The sequence below is a fragment of the Oncorhynchus nerka genome, linkage group LG3 (genome assembly GCF_034236695.1).
Source record: "Oncorhynchus nerka isolate Pitt River linkage group LG3, Oner_Uvic_2.0, whole genome shotgun sequence".
NCBI classification, from domain to species: Eukaryota; Metazoa; Chordata; class Actinopteri; order Salmoniformes; family Salmonidae; genus Oncorhynchus; species Oncorhynchus nerka.
In genome coordinates, this window is record NC_088398.1 from 65,790,714 (window position 1) to 65,812,277 (window position 21,564).

Here is a 21,564-nt window from a genome sequence, read left to right on the forward strand (position 1 = left end):
AGTGGTAGTAGAATATACTGACAGTGGATGTCTATGGTCTAGGACAGTGGTAGTAGAATATACTGACAGTGGATGTCTATGGTCTAGGCCAGTGGTAGTAGAATACACTTACAGTGGATGTCTATGGTCTAGGCCAGTGGTAGTAGAATACACTTACAGTGGATGTCTATGGTCTAGGCCAGTGGTAGTAGAATATACTGACAGTGGATGTCTATGGTCTAGGACAGTGGTAGTAGAATACACTTACAGTGGATGTTTATGGTCTAGGACAGTGGTAGTAGAATACACTTACAGTGGATGTCTATGGTCTAGGCCAGTGGTAGTAGAATATACTGACAGTGGATGTCTATGGTCTAGGCCAGTGCTAGTAGAATATACTGACAGTGGATGTCTATGGTCTAGGCCAGTGGTAGTAGAATATACTGACAGTGGATGTCTATGGTCTAGGCCAGTGCTAGTAGAATATACTGACAGTGGATGTCTATGGTCTAGGACAGTGGTAGTAGAATATACTGACAGTAGATGTCTATGGTCTAGGCCAGTGGTAGTAGAATATACTGACAGTGGATGTCTATGGTCTAGGCCAGTGCTAGTAGAATATACTGACAGTGGATGTCTATGGTCTAGGACAGTGGTAGTAGAATATACTGACAGTGGATGTCTATGGTCTAGGCCAGTGGTAGTAGAATATACTGACAGTGGATGTCTATGGTCTAGGCCAGTGCTAGTAGAATATACTGACAGTGGATGTCTATGGTCTAGGACAGTGGTAGTAGAATACACTTACAGTGGATGTCTATGGTCTAGGCCAGTGGTAGTAGAATATACTGACAGTGGATGTCTATGGTCTAGGACAGTGGTAGTAGAATACACTTACAGTGGATGTCTATGGTCTAGGCCAGTGGTAGTAGAATACACTTACAGTGGATGTCTATGGTCTAGGCCAGTGGTAGTAGAATATACTGACAGTGGATGTCTATGGTCTAGGCCAGTGGTAGTAGAATATACTGACAGTGGATGTCTATGGTCTAGGCCAGTGCTAGTAGAATATACTGACAGTGGATGTCTATGGTCTAGGACAGTGGTAGTAGAATACACTTAGTGGATGTTTATGGTCTAGGCCAGTGGTAGTAGAATATACTGACAGTGGATGTATATGGTCTAGGACAGTGGTAGTAGAATATACTGACAGTGGATGTCTATGGTCTAGGCCAGTGGTAGTAGAATATACTGACAGTGGATGTCTATGGTCTAGGCCAGTGGTAGTAGAATATACTGACAGTGGATGTCTATGGTCTAGGCCAGTGGTAGTAGAATATACTGACAGTGGATGTCGATGGTCTAGGACAGTGGTAGTAGAATATACTGACAGTGGATGTCTATGGTCTAGGCCAGTGCTAGTAGAATATACTGACAGTGGATGTCTATGGTCTAGGACAGTGGTAGTAGAATACACTTACAGTGGATGTTTATGGTCTAGGCCAGTGGTAGTAGAATATACTGACAGTGGATGTCTATGGTCTAGGACAGTGGTAGTAGAATATACTGACAGTGGATGTCTATGGTCTAGGCCAGTGGTAGTAGAATATACTGACAGTGGATGTCTATGGTCTAGGCCAGTGGTAGTAGAATATACTGACAGTGGATGTCTATGGTCTAGGACATTGGTAGTAGAATATACTCACAGTGGATGTCTATAGTGTAGGACAGTGGTAGTAGAATATACTGACAGTGGATGTCTATGGTCTAGGACAGTGGTAGTAGAATATACTGACAGTGGATGTCTATGGTCTAGGCCAGTGGTAGTAGAATATACTGACAGTGGATGTCTATGGTCTAGGCCAGTGGTAGTAGAATATACTGACAGTGGATGTTTATAGTGTAGGACAGTGGTAGTAGAATATACTGACAGTGGATGTCTATGGTCTAGGCCAGTGGTAGTAGAATATACTGACAGTGGATGTCTATGGTCTAGGACAGTGGTAGTAGAATATACTGACAGTGGATGTCTATGGTCTAGGCCAGTGGTAGTAGAATATACTGACAGTGGATGTCTATGGTCTAGGCCAGTGGTAGTAGAATATACTGACAGTGGATGTCTATGGTCTAGGACAGTGGTAGTAGAATATACTCACAGTGGATGTCTATAGTGTAGGACAGTGGTAGTAGAATATACTGACAGTGGTTGTCTATGGTCTAGGCCAGTGGTAGTAGAATATACTGACAGTGGATGTCTATGGTCTAGGCCAGTGGTAGTAGAATATACTGACAGTGGATGTCTATGGTCTAGGCCAGTGGTAGTAGAATATACTGACAGTGGATGTCTATGGTCTAGGCCAGTGGTAGTAGAATATACTGACAGTGGATGTCTATGGTCTAGGCCAGTGGTAGTAGAATATACTGACAGTGGATGTCTATAGTCTAGGACAGTGGTAGTAGAATATACTGACAGTGGATGTCTATAGTGTAGGACAGTGGTAGTAGAATATATTTACAGCGGATGTTTATGCTGTAGTTGTAGGTCTTCTCTGTTACCAGGGCAGACTGGTTGATCACACACTGGACCCGCTGATGATTGGCTGCCTTGGTTGGTACCCCGAGCAGGTGGCTGAGTACTGTGGTGGTTCCGTTGGCGTGCTGTGTGAAGTTAGTCACTGTCCTCAAACTGCCAAATGCACCCGTCTTCCACCTCACTTCTGCCTGTGGCTTGGCACCAGCAGCCACGCAGGTTGCCAAGACAACCTCATTCTCCCCAATGACAGGAGCAACATCAACTGTCACACTCACTACTGGAGGAACTATGACCAGAAAACAAAAACAGAAAACATGAACAAGTCAATTATTATAAATGTGGAACTATCCATGAAAAAAATACCAAACATTACATTTACATTTAAGTCAAATGCTCATGTCACATGACCAACACACTTTAAATAAACCCTTTCATGTTCTCTATCTGGCCAATTGGAATATACATCATTAGTAGCTATACATTTACTGTATTGTAGGTTTGGTCAAATCCAGTTCATAGGTTTTAGCTCACCCTGATGAGAGGTACCTGCACCTGAGGTATTAAGTTTCACACACATCACTAAAGCTGTTTTTAATTTTCAGCAGTTCCACTGAAAAGCAATCACTGCCCAGTGATTATGCCGTTAAGGGATGCTGTATATAGTGGTGTATATATTCCAACATCTGTTCCACCATTAGGTAAACTATTAATGTCCGTGCTCTCCTGGTTACAGCTTGAGTAAGAGGATACACTCTTAGGAAAAAGGCACTAAATGCAACAATATAGTGTTTTTTGGTTTGTCCCCATATGGGAACCCTTCTTGGTGCTAGGTAGAACCCTTGGAAGAGGGCCCTCTATGTAGACTGCTTCCATAGAAGGCTGCTTTCATGTACTGTCACATACACCAGATAAGTGCAATGAAATGTGTTGTTTTATAGGGTCAGCCATAGTAGTACAGCACCACTGGAAATTAGGGTTAAGTGTTTTGCTCAAGCGCACATCAACAGATTTTTCACTTTGTTGGCTCAGGTATTCAAACCAGCTACCTTTTCGGTTACTCTAACTGCTAGGCTACCTGCCGCCCAAGAACCCTTATATCTTTGAAGGAATCCTCCTAGAACCCTCTGAACGCTTCCACCCTCTGAAAATAAGAATGTGTTCTTAACTGACTTGCCTAATTAAAAGACTAAGGAGTAAAAAAATTAAAAATAAAGCGGCGCCCAAAAATACGGATTTCCGATTGTTATGAAAACTTGAACTCGGCCCAAATTAAAATCGGCCATTCCGATTAATCGGTCGACCTCTAAAATGTACTATTAATTTGTCCGTCTGTATATTTCCAGACATGACATACAGTTGAAGTCGGAAGTTTACATACACCATAGCCAAATACTTTTAAACTCAGTTTTTCACAATTCCTGACATTTAATTCTAGTAACAATTCCCTATCTAAACTCAGCTAGGATCACCACTTTATTTTAAGGATGTGAAATGTCAGAATAATAGTAGAGAGAATAATTTATATCTGCTTTTATTTCTTTCATCACATTCCCAGTGGGTCAGAAGTTTACATAATCTCAATTAGTATTTGGTAGCATTGCCTTTAAATTGTTTCACTTGGGTCAAACGTGTTGGGGAGCCTTCCACAATAAGTTGTTTGAATTTTGGCCCATTCCTCCTGACAGAGCTGGTGTAACTGAGTCAGGTTTGTAGGCCTCCTTGCACACACCCGCTTTTTCAGTTCCACCCACAAATTTTCTATGGGATTGAGGTCAGGGCTTTGTGTTGGTCACTCCAATACCTTTACTTTGTTGTCCTTATTAAGCCATTTTGCCACAGCTTTGGAAGTATGCTTGGGGTCATTGTACATTTAGAAGACCCATTTGTGACCAAGCTTTAACTTCCTGACTGATGTCTTGAGATGTTGCCTCAATATATCCACATAATTTTCCTACCTCATGACGCCATCTATTCCCTCCTGCAGCAAAGCACCCCCACAACATGATGCTGCCACCCCCGTGCTTCACGGTTGGGATGGTGTTCTTCGGCTTGCAAGCCTCCCCCTTATCCTCCAAACATAACAATTGTCTTTATGGCCAAACAGTTATTTTTTTGTTTCATCAGACCAGAGGACATTTCTCCAAAAAGTACGATCTTTGTTCCCATGTGCAGTTGCAAACCGTAGTCTGGCTTTTTTATGGCGGTTCTGGAGCAGTGGCTTCTTCCTTGCTGAGCGGCCACAGGTTATTTCGATATAGGACTCGTTTTACTGTGGATATAGATACTTTGTACCTGTTTCCTCCAGCATCTTCACAAGGTCCTTTGCTGTTGTTCTGGGATTGATTTGCACTTTTCCCACCAAAGTACGTTCATCTCTAGGAGACAGAACGTGTCTCCTTCCAGAGCGGTATGACGGCTGTGTGGTCCCATGGTGTTTATACTTGTTCATCTGTACAAACAATTGTTCACGTGGTACCTTCAGGCGTTTGGAAATTGCTCCAAAGGATGAACCAGACTTGCCTACATTTTTTTTCTGAGGTCTTGGCTGATTTCTTTAGATTTTCCCATGATGTCAATCAAAGAGGCACTGAGTTTGAAGGTAGGCCTTGAAATACATCCAAAGGTACACCTCCAATTGACTCAAATTATGTAATCAGAAGCTACTAAAGCCATGACATAATTTTCTGGAATTTTCCAAGCTGTTTAAATGCAGTCAACTTAGTGTATGTAAACTTCTGACCCACTGTTGTGAATTTTATGAATAATGACTAAATGATGTATACATTTAACGTAGAACTATAACTAACAGAATACTACCCTGTCACTGTATGATTGTATGCAACGTAATAGAATCATAAAACTAAATCTAATGTGTGTAGTTTTAGTCAAGAATTAGAACAAGGACTTTCTGTTCCTTTTTAGTATGCAAGTAGGGTGCAAGTGTGAAATGGAGCTATCATCAGACAAGCTGGACTACTGTGTTCCTTACAGGACATTCTGTCCCCACCCAGGGAGGGGAGAGACCTTGGGCTTGTAGTAGATTGTTTAACAGGTGGCAGACAATGTATGAGTAGGAGAAGACTTGTGAACTATGTTGCCATTGTATCTGAGAGGAGGGACATTTATGATGAAATGTGAGGTATATAGACCAATGTACCGGAAATTATAAGGAGAGCTCTCTAAATAAACATTCCTGACAATTGTAGCTGGGCCTCCGCCTGATTCATTCCAACCAGTTTCCTACAAATTCTGGGTATCAGGCTGAGTAATCACTTCAAATGGGTTTGTGAACACTGAACATAATTCTTGTGACACCCACTGGAATGGTGATACTGTGAATTATAAGTGAAATAATCGGTCTGTAAACAATTGTTGGAAAAATTACTTGTGTCGTGCACAAAGTAGATGTCCTAACCGACTTGCCAAATCTATAGTTTGTTAACAAGAAATTTGTGGAATGGTTGACATCTTGGCCATGTTCTGTTATAATCTCCACCCGGCACAGCCAGAAGAGGACTGGCCACCCCACATAGCCTGGTTCCTCTCTAGGTTTCTTCCTAGGTTTTGGCCTTTCTAGGGAGTTTTTCCTAGCCACCGTGCTTCTACACCTGCATTGCTTGCTGTTTGGGGTTTTAGGCTGGATTTCTGTACAGCACTTTGAGATATCAGCTGATGTACGAAGGGCTATATAAATCAATTTGATTTGATTTGATTGGATATGAAAAACGATTTTTAATGACTCCAACCTAAGTGTATGTAAATATCCGACGTCAACTGTATGAGGGTGCAATGAGATACCCGGTGGGTTGGACAGTACTCTTCTCATCAATAATCTTTAAACAAAACTTTTACTCAAAAGCTGGAAATAAGCCAATCCTCCATCTTTCATGAAATGGAAAGTTCAAATGCTTTATACATTTTTAAAAAATTGAAAGGGTGGTTGACGGAGAAACAAAATCGTGCAGTTTCAAGCCATGTGGCAGAAGGTGTTGCGTGTGCTGAAAATAGGGGTGGAGGCTAGTGGGTCTGGCGGGTGTGCTGTAGATGTTTGTCTGTATGATGTAGATGTCTGTCTGTATGCTGTAGATGTTTGTCTGTATGATGTAGATGTCTGTCTGTGTGCTGTAGATGTCTGTCTGTATGCTGTAGATGTTTGTCTGTATGATGTAGATGTCTGTCTGTGTGCTGTAGATGTCTGTCTGTATGCTGTAGATGTTTGTCTGTATGATGTAGATGTCTGTCTGTGTGCTGTAGATGTCTGTCTGTATGCTGTAGATGTTTGTCTGTATGATGTAGATGTCTGTCTGTGTGCTGTAGATGTCTGTCTGTATGATGTAGTTGTTTGTATGTGTCAGTTTTGTTATGTTGGTAAAAGATTAAATAAAATCTTATACATTTTTTTTTTTTAAATGTACCAACCATCTTTTTAGCTGTCGAGTGTTGGTTATCACACGCAGTCTTTCTAGACTTCAAAAGTAGAAACAGTGATGCAAAGAGTGAAGAAAGAGTTCTTACCTAGCACAGTCAGACGTATCTCTGTAGTGTATGCTCCACTGGGGAAAACACTGAAGATACATGTGAAGATTCCTTCATCCAACAGTCTGACAGCTGTTATTCGAATAGATCCAAGGTTTTCTGATGGGTTCCCAATAAACTGGACTCTACCACTCAATCCATTCGGTGCAATAACCCCATTGGGATAGATCAGCAGCAAATGAAGTTTCTGTGTTTCTTCCAAAGTACTTTTCTGCCATGTTATCTGTTCAAGCTCCCCGTCTGTCTCTATCAGTCTGCAGGATAAGTCCACATCTTCCCCCAGTACCACAGTCCTCCATCCTCCAATCACACGTGTACCTGAAGAGAAAACACAAGCCAAAAATACAGTCCAAAAGATACCTGTAGAATAGATGTTTATGAACTCTAATAAACAGAGATGTTACCTAAACACACAGACAAGACCAATATTAGTATTTAGCTGTGCTATGAACTATGATATCCTATTGATGCTGAAATGTGGCTATTGCAACAACAAATGTGCCAATTACTCAATCTTTGACCCTAACCCCATTTGGACAGCCATAGTCAGAGGAGATGGCTAAAGCACGCACTGATCTGGGTTCAGTCTAGGCTGAAATTACTTAGTGAATATGTTATTAGAATAATAAGACAAAAGCCCTGACTCTATTCTTACATTTAATCAAGAGTAAGATATTCAAGACATTCCTAGATACTTGTGAATGTTCAGCATGTCTCAAAACATACGGAGTTAAAAACATCGTAAACATAATGAGGTAAAAACATCGTAAACATACTGAGTTAAAAACATCGTAAACATACGGAGTTAAAAACATCGTAAACATAATGATTTAAAAACATCGTAAACATACTGAGTTAAAAACATCGTAAACATACGGAGTTAAAAACATCGTAAACATAATGATTTAAAAACATCGTAAACATACTGTAAGGAATTGCTATTTCGTATGCAGGTGACTAACTTACTGCTAATTACATGGCTACAACTCACAGTAAAGCCTGTGGGGTCCCCTACAGGATAGCTCCCACATTACACACAATCTCCTTTTAATTTTAACCGAACACTGTGTGCCCGAAGAAGATCCTACGATGATGGACAGACAACTGAGCCAATGGCGGAAGACTACAGACTACAACCAGCTGAACCAATCCGGAGATCCGATCTTCCTAGGGTCAACCTACTTTCTGTGACGTATATAAGAGCTGTGCTGACTGTTTACGCTCTCTGCCTGCTGTTCCAACACGAACTAACGGAAGAGCCGTATTTACGTGTACCAGATATTTTCACTCTGAATAAACTGTTTACTTGTCATAAAATTTACCACTTAGTCTGAATCGATCCTTGACCGGCTCACCCATCTACATATCCAATTGCTAACAGAAATGGTACGCAGAGGATGGTTAACTAACGGTCCAGTCGAAGCGGGCAGATTGGATGTGAGAGAGGGGTGAGCGCGTGGAGAGGGAGATTCGAGAAGGACGGGTGATTTGATTCTCGGGGGGTGGACAACAATTCTACTCAACTCGGGAAACTGATCTAAAGGTGCACCATAAATAAGGTAAGCAAAACCTGTTAAATCAAACTTTGCATATTGTCGTATAGTCTGCCTAAATTTTGATCAGTATTTCCGAGTAAGTATGAATTCTTGTGTAAATTTATAATTTGCTGACGAGTCGAAAAGAACAGTGTAGTGAAGATATGTAGTAACAAGCCAGCGACGGCTGGTGTGATCTGAATCACTGATGAGATATCAGTCACAGTCTGATAGCTTTCAATGATGAGAGATCAATTAAAGGCCTAAAAAGTTCCAATAGGGATCGGACATATATACATTCAGTTCCGATAGGGGTTGGACATGCGCATCAATGCTGATAGGGGTTAGTGCGATAGGGATCGGGAATAGAGAGATTCGCCGATAGGGGTCGGCTTTCAGGGGTCAGAGAGATAACGTGTATTAATTCTGATATTGTTAATGCGATAGGGATCAGTAGGGGATAGAATTGGATTCTAGAAGTTGAATTCTATCCAGTAAATCCGCTTTGTCCGGTCTGATAGGGGTCGTTTTAATAAGAGGTCAGAGATATAACCAGTATTTGTATGTTTTGTCTATTTGTAACTGTTAATATGTACCTATGACTTCTGTGTTCTGACAGTTGTTATAGAATTTTATTAATTGGCCTATACTGAGTTATTTTAATAGGAATGAGTGAATTGTGATTGACCAATATGTTAAATTCCTTCGGGACCCTGTTTGTTCTGAAATCTGCATAGAAAACTGTCCTAATTATATATATATTGGGTTGTGTATAGAGGTGAGGGAAAGCAGAGGCTGTGTTTTAACATGTAACGGACACGATTATGAATGTTGGAAATTCAATGAGAATTTCATACAAATGAATGTGGTGATAGATGAACCGAATCTGCATGTAAAATGTCCTATTGATACGTTGTGTACTATCGAATAGGTCTTGTGGAGGTGTGGTTATAGTTAAATGATAGATGAACCGAATCTGCAAGTAAAATGTCCTATTGATAACGAATAGGTCTTGTTGAGGTGTGTTTGGATTGAATGAATCTGCATGAAAAATGCCCTGTTGAAAAGCTGTCTACTATTTAACAGGTTATGTGAGAGGTGTAGTCGAGTGGATGTAGGATGTGTGAGTTTGGCGTTCCACTAGACAGAGATCGGGAATGATGTGACCATTGCACATCAAACAATAACATAATATAACCAGAGTTGACTAGAGATTTTGAGACCGGGGAAATTAAATTGAGAGAAACGTTTGTCGCGGAGTAAACCGCTAGGTTGGGATACGTAACTGGGCTATTATGCACACGTGCTGATAGACAAGGCCATCTCAGTAGTCGAATGACCGTGCAAACTTGATTGACAGCCGCCGGGCTAAAACACTGATTTTCGCTTTTTCATTCCTGTTGATATTGCCTAAAGAGATTGCTATAGAAACGCTCAAATTTAAATGTATAATCAGGAACAAAATGACTGATGTATAATTGAAATAATATCTGAATATAATATTTAAATATTGAGACTAAATAGTTGAATAGATCCCTTGGTTGTGCGCTCCACAAATCCCATACCGACCCATGCGTTTTTCTCGAACTAAAACATACAAAGGAGAGGTTCAGAGATAAGACAGAGCACGTGCAGCAGTGTCTCTTCGAGTACATCGTGGGTATTAATCAACGTCGGGCGAAGTATATGCTAACTATATTCAGATAGAAGGAGAGAATTCCGATTAAAACTACGATTAAATTCCGATTGAATTAAATAAAATCACGATTAAAAATTCACAATGGCGACCCTCAATACTCCAAAGCTGAGGTTTAATGAGTTCCTAGAACAAAAATAGAATATAGATCAGGGGGAAAGAAACAATGGAAGCACATGAAGAAAGTTTGGGAGGGATTAAAGCTAAAATGGACACAGGAAGGTCATTTAGGAGGGGAACCGCCATCCGCAGTTCAGCTGAAAACAATGGAATGTGGGTTAAGAGAGAAAGAGGCAGAAAAGAACAAAATTCACGTATTTAAGAAAGAAGGGTCAGATACGAAGGGAGCGAGATTAATGAGAATCCTAATTGAGGGAAAACTTTGGGCGTTTAAATTAGTGCTATTTTCTGTTGTTCAGATGCCGGAGTAACAAATGCAGATAACTGAAAATTGGGTCTATTTGCGGAGAATCTCAGTGGTGGAGTTCTCGCCTGCCACGTGGGAGGCCGGGGTTCGGTTCCCAGTTGAGGTGTAAAGAGCAGTTATATATGTCTGAGTTTTTGGTTTTAATTAAACTAATTGTTTTGCAGAGAAAGTTATAGTCACTAGTATTGGTATAAGATATAAACTGAACGTTTTAAATAGTTTGTTTGGTTCAAATTGAAAGACTAATTCATTCAACTTAATATAAGAACGGAGATTTTGATGCAAGGCGATGTCTGTTCACTAAATGATTTGTTGGGAATAATACATTGGGAAAAGAGTCGTAATTAAAATGCTAATTCAAAGACGAGACAGTAACTTAAATCAAATTAATTCTGAATAATAACGAGGGAACAATTACGATAGATGTGTCCATCGAAATGTTTTTATAAGATTAGCGAATTGAGAGATGTTGATTGATGTTGTAAACTCTAAATCAGGATTCAACAGATGTGATAAATTAGGTTTGGTTTATCGAACCCGAAATACTGTTGTTGCAGAAGGCCAACCATTATTTACAATGAGTTGAAAATCGTTGCGAAATGAGTCAAGATTGAGCGCTTGTTGATGACATCACTCGCGAGGTTTCCGTCGCCACGGAAATGATGTCTTGACTGGGGGTGACAGAGAAAATGGTTAGTGTCCTTTAAAAGGAGTATGTAAATCGTCAGGAAAGATGCTAAAAACTAGCAGCTGATTCGCTGGGTGGGTATCATTGATTTGTGGCGTTTATTTGGACTGTAATTGGGCCGTGAGAGAGAGGGATTGGATGTCTGAGTCATAAAACATCGTGATGGTGGATTCTGATGGTTGTTGATTCTTGGTTTGATCGTTTGAATAGCACCAGTGAATTTGAGCACTGTTTCCATTATGTGGAACGGTGTCAGGGTATTAATGGTGAAAAGTAACCTCTATGGTAAAACATAATTGTACATGTTTCGGTAAACTAGCGAGGTTGAATTTGGTTATTTGTACATTTCCCTTGATACGTAGACATACGTAACAGGGGCAAGTTGTTTTTCCTTGAGGAACACGCAGATGGTGTTTTGTTTTATTGAGATGTAAATGTGAGTTGAAGGAGCCAAGGGAAAATACGTTATTTTTTATTAAATATCAGGGATTATAATCTTGGGGAGAATGAGGCCATAAATGACCAAATTGGAAAGGCCTGGAAGTTTTGATGAATCATTAAGGTTTGCAAATATATACACATAAAACATTTGTTAGGACTATTTGTTTTGGTGCAAAGGTATTTTAAAGAGACACGCTCAAATATGGAACTTTATGAGTTTTTATTTTATGAGTTTTAAATTACACAAGTGAATTTGGATTTTAAGGATAAAGGGTTCTTTAATATGTCTAGTGTAGTATAGAACTTGACTATAAAAGGGTGGGTTGACTCATGGACCTTATCATGACTGTCTTCTAAGGTCTGATCAGCCTTGGGGGAGAGTCATTGGTATAATGAATGTGGTCATATTGAGTACTAGTTTTAAGGTAAATTCATTACAAAGGAGTTTAGGTTAGGAGGTTAGGATAGGATATATATTAAGCCAAAAGGGCAGGGAATTACATAGAAAAATAAGTTTCAGTTCTTAGGGATGATAAATCACTGTAGACAAGGAATTCTGCACTCTGCAACATATATTAAATTCATGTTATTGTCAGATAGAATACTGAGTCCTTGAAGGAAGGATTTTGATATGATAAGCATTGGTTTTGAATTTTTTTTGACCATTAGGGGTTTAAAAAAAAAAAAAAAAAAAATAGTATTAAATTTAACAGGTATATAGGACATCTGTGATGATTTAGGATTATTGTTAGGTTGATTAAGGAAATGTAAGGACTTTAGAGATTGACACTCATAGACATGATTTTGGATAAAGTGAAACAGTTAGAAGCTTAGTGGTATTTGAGAAATATGAGAGAAAAGGTTTAAATTGGTAAATATATATTTAAGAAAATATATAAGTAGCGCAGATAGTTCTTAAGTAGATAACAAACTTGACAGGGAATTGGTACTGGATTGACGCCCAAGGGAGAATTGGACATGTGGAAAACTAAAAGGGGCTCCTTCATGATGTCAGACATAAGGATAATATACTAATCTTACCTAAGTCATTATTTAGAGTAGGTAAGGTTGATACCTGGGCAGAGTCAGGTATCAAAAGGGGGATGGGTAAATTGTGGTCTAGGATAGGATGGGGCTTATTGGATAGGAAACTAAAAAAATGTAAGCTAACAATTGGGAATAGAAGTTAAAGATATAATCAGATAAAACATATGAGAAATTGTTTGTTAACCAAGCCTGTATGTCCAGGATTTTATGCATTACAGGTGAACTACAGGTGAAGTCACTCAATCCAGTCCCAGAGGCTTGGGGACCATAGAAGACCCCTGGTGACAGCTAGCTGAAAGAGCTACCCAGATTCATATCGCACGGCGGAAGGGTAAGACATTTTTTCACTGTCGGACAATAAACAGAGTTCGGGAGAAGAACTGGAATTAACAGAATTCCGGGGGCCAACTCTCGAATGAAGTAACCCTACCTGTCCTATCACCCCTGTTTTTGTTCATAGAAGTGAGGATGTGTCTGGCTCTGGCTAAGTGATGTGTATTTTGTTCCAAAATAAGCATAAGAATCCCTAGATCTGGGTAGACAAGAAGTTAGAGTAGAGATTACATGATAACCGACTTCGGACAGTTCTAGGATTGGAGAAGAGGGTATCCTTATAGCATGGAGGATCCCACAAGGGTGGATAGGTTTTCCATGATATGGGGAAACCTGGGAGCAATGTTGAACTTTGTAAAGGTGATGAAATCCTACTAACCATCAAAACTATTAAGCTCTCTGATGCAGGCACTCACACCCTCGGACTACAAAGGACGAGGACAGACATGATGGGTGTGTTTTCTATCAAGGTACTGCCAAGACCAGAGGTAGCCGGACACACTCCTCTACCACCACTGTGTTAAAAATACCATTCAGGTAATTAATGTTAGAGACTATTCGGCTATTGATCAATTAGAAACTGAGACTGGTTTTGATAGTAGGGACAATTTGTGGCTGTCTTATATGAGGTACACAGCTAAAACCCTGAGAGGAAAGGACTGTATTATTTGAAGTTATGCTAGACCTGTTCTGGCTACACCCATTTGCTGTAGGAGAAGGAGAGGGGTGGTTGTGTATTTTGAGAAGTTTTTACCAGGTTAAGCCCAATTCAACCCTCTGTTCCTCTTTGAGCCTTGTGTTTCCTGCAGTACCTCCTCATCGGGCCTCTTGGGGTGTTGAGGCATATGGGGGCAATTACGAGTGCATCACGGGTACAGGTAATGGCATTGATTATGGGAGATTGCCTGAAGCTGATTGCAGGAGTAACATAAACCATTAATTCCACTTGGCCAGTTACAGGCCTAAACCAAACTAGTGGTCTGGCTGATGTATGGTGGATGAGTGAAGCCAAAAGAGGGCTGAGACACATTCTTAGAGGAGAATGGCAAGGTACGTGTGGTCTGACCAGTTTGATAATTCCACTGACCATTGTTGATGTTGTTGCTGAACAGCTGCTGAGTTCTGTAACCAGGGGACCTGAAAACATTCCATCCCATGGGAGACAAATGTAGTAGTGCTCCATGGACAGAGGATGTAGTTGACATACACACTAACCTGTTGGGAGTGCCAGTGGGGGTTCCTCATGAGTTTCAGGCCTTGGGTAGGAATGATGGACTCTGGCACTTACTACCTACTATGGGTCCAGCCATGGTGGATGCTGGACAGACTGCATGGATTAATTATATCTACTATGACCAACAGCGTTTTGTGAATTACTCCCGTGATGCACTCACTAGTATGTCTGAACAGCTTGAGGCCACATTTGGGGTTTCCAGACAGAATAGACTTGCCTTGGATATGCTTCTTGCCAGTCAGGGGGACGTCTGCAAGATGTTCGGTAAACAATGTTGCACGTATATTCCTAATACCAGTCCAGATGATAGTTTTTAAACTTCACAATCTAAGGCGGGGTTGATGCACTATCTGCTAAGATGAGGTCCACGGGGGTGGAGGAGTCTGTTCTCTTGGCCTGGTTTGGTAAGTGCACTGGTAGGATGGTTACTGGATTTCTGACCCTAATTCTTGTATTATTTGTTATTGATGTGATGTGCTGCTTGCATCATACTGTGTTTTGACAAGTCTGTTACAGATGTGGTGAGGGCTTCAGGCATGATGCCTTTGCTTGATGCTCCAGTTGGCGATGCTGATACGGACGCATGCTTTCAGGGGAGGATGGGACTGGTACCACCTGGTACAGGATAGAAGTAGCTGAGAGGACCAGATGGTTTCTAATAATTCTTTACTCTGTTTTCCATGACCAAAGTTTTATCCTACATCTTACATGTCAATAACAATAAAGTTTTATCCTGTTTTTGATAAGTGACACCCTTGGGGGGAACAAAGGCATATATAACTTGTAATTAGTAATAAACTGTTTATTATTTTCATGAAATGCTATGACTGCTGAAATAAAGGATAATTGAGTGACACCCTAGCAGGAGTAAAAAGGGGGATCCAGTTGCTTTTATTGATTAAGCTTCTCCATTGTATGTCGTGTCCCATCTGGGATGGGAAGAGGGGGAAATTATTTTTCTTTGTGGGCCATTTCCGGATAGACATACCTAGTTTAGGATATTTTTCCTTTTTGGATTATGTCTTCGTTTTTGCTTGGAGTAATGTATCTGGACTATATCACATCTCTTAGGAGATGTGAAGAGAGGGTATCAGAAACTTTTTCCTGCTGGAAAAAGTGGGCTAATGTGGACAATCATTTTACTTTTATTTTGAGCTGTTCTCCGCTCTGTTAAATGAGGGTTGTAAGTTCCTAGGTGGCTGGTAGCCAACTTAGTACATAGTGGGATTGAATGGAGAACATGATGGTAATACATAAATATCTATTTCTGTTTAATACCGTGCCTTATTTCATAGTCCTTATGGGAGAAGTTTCTCTTTGTGTCTGGATCCAGTTAGGTTGTGTCACGTCTCTGGTGAGACGTGAAGAGAGGGTTTTGTAAGGAATTGCTATTTCGTATGCAGGTGACTAACTTACTGCTAATTACATGGCTACAACTCACAGTAAAGCCTGTGGGGTCCCCTACAGGATAGCTCCCACATTACACACAATCTCCTTTTAATTTTAACCGAACACTGTGTGCCCGAAGAAGATCCTACGATGATGGACAGACAACTGAGCCAATGGCGGAAGACTACAGACTACAACCAGCTGAACCAATCCGGAGATCCGATCTTCCTAGGGTCAACCTACTTTCTGTGACGTATATAAGAGCTGTGCTGACTGTTTACGCTCTCTGCCTGCTGTTCCAACACGAACTAACGGAAGAGCCGTATTTACGTGTACCAGATATTTTCACTCTGAATAAACTGTTTACTTGTCATAAAATTTACCACTTAGTCTGAATCGATCCTTGACCGGCTCACCCATCTACATATCCAATTGCTAACAATACTGAGTTAAAAACATCGTAAACATACGGAGTTAAAAACATCGTAAACATAATGATTTAAAAACATCGTAAAGATAATGAGGTAAAAACATCGTAAACATAATGAGGTAAAAACAGTAAACATAATTATTTAAAAACATAGTAAACATGCTGAGCTAATGTGTGTGCCTTATCGTACCCTAAAAGTACCAGGACTGCAATTGAATGGTGGGGCTTTGTGGTTGTTATTGTCCTTGCATTGTGTCAACATTAAAAGAGAGAAAAAAAACATGACCTCAAAAGTATGGCATTTTATGACATCAATCGGACATGAATCGGAAACCTACTTTCTGTATCCCTCTGGACGATGAGTAGAATCACACAGCACAGCTTCCGTAACATGCTTTGCTCTTCTCATTGCTAGGGTCACTACGTAAAATGTGATAATAGCATTACATTACATTTTGAGATTGGCGTTTTGTAATGAGGACCTATTAATTGTTTTATGTACGACAGTTATGTAGGCTATTATTCGAACAATGGTCTGCAATCATTACTCCTTGATGGAGACTATTCACGTCTTGCAAAGTAGCCTACACCCTATTACAAAAATCAACAAACAGTCCTACATTGGTCAGTAATAATAGAAGTAAACAGATGCAACAGTAAATGTAATAGGCCACAAACCTTTGTTGAATGTAAGTTATTCTACTGAAGCAGCCGTCGCCGTTTGTGCTGCCGGAAAACGCTCTGGTAGGAAAACGCTTATTCGCTTCGAATCGACTGCGTCATTGCATCACTGCTGCATCACATTTTGTGCAGATAGGCAACTATACTGATGCAGGTACCTTTTGCAAATGGTCGCATGCAGTTGTGCACATGGAGGAGAGAATCATTTTTCGCAGTATCCCCAAAACCGTGTCTTTTTGACACAACTGCTGACAGCTACATAAACACAAAAGTGTCCACGATAGTAGGATTGCCAGGTCAGTTTAGTAGTGATGTTGTGCTAGATGTGGCTAGTTAGCTAGCTCCAAGGCTAGATAGCTAGCTAGCTAACCTAGCCAATGAGGTGTGTGTGAAATAAATAGTCAAATAAATTATGCTAGTTACTACCCCTGATAACTTTACCAAATAATCATGTTTGAAAGAGTGAGAGTGTGTATGCTATATAAATAGTAATAGAAATGGTAGATATTACTGTACCCCTGATAATTTGGTCAGATAACCGTGTGTGTGTGTCTATGTGTACAGTAGATGACATATCCATGATAGCTATCTAATAACTATAGTTAGGCTAGGTAATGTAAGGAATTGCTATTTCGTATGCAGGTGACTAACTTACTGCTAATTACATGGCTTACAACTCACAGTAAAGCCTGTGGGGTCCCCTACAGGATAGCTCCCACATTACACACATAATCTCCCTTTTTTAACCGAACACTGTGTGCCCGAAGAAGATCCTACGATGACGGACAGACAACTGAGCCAATGGCGGAAGACTACAGACTACAACCAGCTGAACCAATCCGGAGATCCGATCTTCCTAGGGTCAACCTACTTTCTGTGACGTATATAAGGGCAGTGCTGACTGTTTACTCTCTGCCTGCCGTTCCACACGAACTAACGGAAGAGCCGTAATTACGTTGTAATACATATTTTCACTCTGAATAAACTGTTTACTTGTCATAAAATGTACCACTTAGTCTGAATCGATCCTTGACCGGCTCACCCATCTACATATCCAATTGCTAACAGTAATGGTTTGGCTTATCATGTTCATGTCTATGTAGAAGAAGACTGTAGGAGGAAGTGGAGAGGACTCAGGGACAGGTATCAGAGGGAGAGAAGGGCAGAGAAAGAGAAGAAGAGGTCTGGGTCAGCAGCTTCAGGCCAGCAGCCTTGGAGAGGACTCAGGGACAGGTATCAGAGAGAGAAGGGCAGAGAAAGAGAAGAAGAGGTCTGGGTCAGCAGCTTCAGGTCAGCAGCCTTGGAGAGGACTCAGGGACAGGTATCAGAGAGAGAGAAGGGCAGAGAAAGAGAAGAAGAGGTCTGGGTCAGCAGCTTCAGGCCAGCAGCCTTGGAGAGGACTCAGGGACAGGTATCGGAGAGAGAGAAGGGCAGAGAAAGAGAAGAAGAGGTCTGGGTCAGCAGCTTCAGGCCAGCAGCCTTGGAGAGGACTCAGGGACAGGTATCAGAGAGAGAGAAGGGCAGAGAAAGAGAAGAAGAGGTCTGGGTCAGTAGCTTCAGGTCAGCAGCCTTGGAGAGGACTCAGGGACAGGTATCAGAGAGAGAGAAGGGCAGAGAAAGAGAAGAAGAGGTCTGGGTCAGCAGCTTCAGGCCAGCAGCCTTGGAGAGGACTCGGGGACAGGTATCGGAGAGAGAGAAGGGCAGAGAAAGAAAGAAGAGTCTGGGTCAGCAGCTTCAGGCCAGCAGCCTTGGAGAGGACTCGGGGACAGGTATCAGAGAGAGAGAAGGGCAGAGAAAGAGAAGAAGAGGTCTGGGTCAGCAGCTTCAGGTCAGCAGCCTTGGCGCTTCTGCCACATTCTTTTCTGGATCCATTTATTGTGCCTATGGCAACGAGTGGCAATTTTACAGCCAGACCCTCTACTTCGTCATCCACGAGTATGACCACCACCATGGAAGATGATGAAATGGAGGAAGCACCTTTGGATCTAGGACCACCTGAGATTATTATGAATCTCACGGAAGTGACCACTGAGGACCTCGTTGAACAGGTTGTGGCCGTGGAGAGAAATGAATAGGAACAACGTCACACCAGGCGTCATCGGAGGTACCAGCCTCCAGATCCACTCAACTCATTTCAGCAGAGGCTCCTCCAAGCCATCGAGAGGGATGCAGCCCAACCTGATGCTCACAGGAAGGAGGATGAAGAGACCCTCTTTGCCATGAGCCTGGTGCCAACACTGAAGAGGCTGCCTCAGCAAAGAAAAGCAGCAGTCAAGGTTAAAATGCTTTTTGAAGCCGAGTTCAATGGTACATTGAGTTCAGGAAGGACAGGAAGAGGACAGGAGTTGCCGGGGCCGACCAGCTCACAGGAGGACAGGAAGAGGAGAGGAGTTGTCTGGTTGTTGTTTTGACCTCCCTCGTTGTACCTTTCTTTTCACACACGTCAGTTCCGTTTAAATTCAGTCAATTCATAGTCATTTGTTTATAAAGTCTTAGGATAGCTTTCATTATTAGTGTTACATACATTTCTGAATTGAAACTCATACAGTTTTCACAGATGCTCTTGGTCTCTTACGAGACTAAAGGTCAATATATTTATTTCATTTAAAACCACTTGAAAACCAGGGTGTTGAAACTGTTTGTGAAGTTATGTTCCATCGACTGGTCCGTGACATCCAGGGGCCATTTGTTTGTTTAGCTGTGTTATGGCTACATATTATTTTATTTTTCTCAGAGACAGAGACACACTCACCTCTCCTCTCTGCACCTCAGATCTCCAGTGCCCTGCCCTCTCTCCCTTTATGGCCATGTCTGAAGTTCCCCTACTACGTCTAGGCTTTATGAGTAGTCCCTGTATCGGTCTGCAGTTGTGCCAAAAATACATGCTCTTCTTGTTCTCTTACAGATTACAGGCTACACATTCATGAAAAAAATAATAATAATAATTTACACGCACGCACACACCTCTTTCAATAGTGTTATTTTTAAAAACATTTTTACAACACACATATGTTCTTTCCTGTACATGAATACTTATTAAATTATAATGTTTTCATAGTCAGTTGTTTGTTGTTTATTAATATTTAATTTAGACTTAATCTGCTTATTTCTTCCCTACACCTTTGCTGATCTAAGACAAGATGAAAGTAAAAACATCCAGCATAGGGCCTCATGAGGTTGGGTCTTAAAGGGAAGGCCTCATCGCCGACGAAGACGTGGGGAACAGGTCCCAGGTCTTCAGCCCCAGGGAGTGATGCAGGTAGTGGAATATCCAGGGTGCCATCCTGAAGTGCCTGGCCAGAGGCAGAGTCTCGGAGGGTCACCGTGGACCGTCCAACTCAGAAGCTGAATCCTATGGTCCTGTAGGAGTCCCCTGTCGCCAAGAATCTAAAATATAATTCAAAATAATGATCAGTAGTGTATAACTTGAATTCCACCCACATATTATATCTACTCATATAGCTACCTCATTAATGTTTATTATGCTTTACTAATTATATTGTAATACTCATCAACCATCATTAACAATGCCTTGAAACAGTACAATTCAGTCTATGACTATATCAATAAACTGTAGTCCAGGCCAACTCTACTCTTAGAAAGAATGGCACTATCTACTTAAAAGGGTTCTCTGGCTGTCCCCATAGGAGATCCCTTTTAGGTTCCAGGTAGTACCCCTTTTGGTTCCAAGTAGAACCCTATTGGGTTCCATGTATTAAGCATTATACCTGGAACCAAAAATGGTTATCCTATGGGGAAAGCAGGACACTTTTGGAACCGTTTTCTCTAAGAGTGTATGTGAGTCCAATAAGAATGTAATGAATGACTCTAACTGTCTTGAACAACAATGGGTCCTGGGGAAGACTAGCCTACCTTCATCAGGGCAGAAGGCACCTTTCTTTTCATTTGGTAACATTACATAATTGAAAAAGGATTATAAACCAACTTTGGGAAAAGTTATAGTCCCAATGAACATTCTGTAAAAGTACATCTGATGTCAAATAGGGACTATTAACTAGAGCCCTTTAGCTAGCTAGGTTGCACATAAAAACTGTGTCAAATATCAATCAATTATGGTATCAAAGGCTTTAAAAATATACTAGAATGTAGCTTACCGGAGACAAATCGGCAGGCGTTCAACTGGGCTGATGGACTCCCGGTAGTTGGTATCCATCCGGGCGATCCTGGCTCCAACCATCTGCAGCAGGTGATCGAACTGGCTTCGGTCCAGACGAAAGTAATTTCGGAATTACTGTCAAAACAGTCGAAGCTCTTGAATTAGACAGTGGAATTCCCCTGCCTGCTTTCGGGACTTTAACCATCTCTGGATCCACACAGACCTGCGCTTTCGGCGGGGCAGGTCCCGGCCCAACAGTGCGATCAAGACCACCTTCCTCAACGTTGGTCTCATTGTTGAAAGAGCCAACTCTGCTATCTTGACTATTTATTATTGCATTTTGCTCGAAAACTGCATCTGAGGGAAATTATATTATAGGCTCTCACAATTAATTTGTGGATGTCATCGAATAAATATACTTGGTAAATAAATTAATAATAAATGTGAAGAAATTATGCAATCAAACTTTTTATGTAATCGCACATATTTACTGAATAT

The 21,564-nt window shown here is 41.1% G+C and overlaps 1 protein-coding gene and 1 long non-coding RNA gene across 5 annotated transcripts in view; both read right to left on the minus strand.

Moving 5' to 3' along the window:
• LOC115122830 (nectin-3-like) overlaps nt 1–17,504 on the minus strand; it is a 63,693-nt gene extending 46,189 nt beyond the window's left edge. For 3 of the 4 annotated variants that reach the window (XR_010462346.1, XM_065014806.1, XM_065014797.1), the window contains exons 1-4: nt 16,947–17,489; nt 16,607–16,688; nt 7,028–7,366; nt 2,496–2,798 (exon numbers count right to left, since the gene is read on the minus strand). Coding sequence is in view for 3 of the 4 variants with exons in the window: in XM_065014806.1 (XP_064870878.1) it covers nt 2,496–2,798; nt 7,028–7,366; nt 16,607–16,661 (697 nt within the window). In the remaining variant the exon portion in view is untranslated. Of the gene's footprint in view, nt 1–2,495; nt 2,799–7,027; nt 7,367–16,606; nt 16,689–16,946 lie in introns of all 4 variants that reach the window. The other variant, XM_065014813.1, reaches the window with a different exon arrangement.
• Nucleotides 17,505–19,912: 2,408 nt separating this feature from the next.
• On the minus strand, nt 19,913–21,389 carry LOC115125146 (uncharacterized). Its single transcript, XR_003862910.2, has 2 exons — nt 21,065–21,389; nt 19,913–20,336 (listed from the first exon to the last, which is right to left on the minus strand). It is a non-coding gene; the product is annotated as an uncharacterized LOC115125146 (long non-coding RNA).
• Between the last annotated feature and the right edge of the window lie 175 nt (nt 21,390–21,564).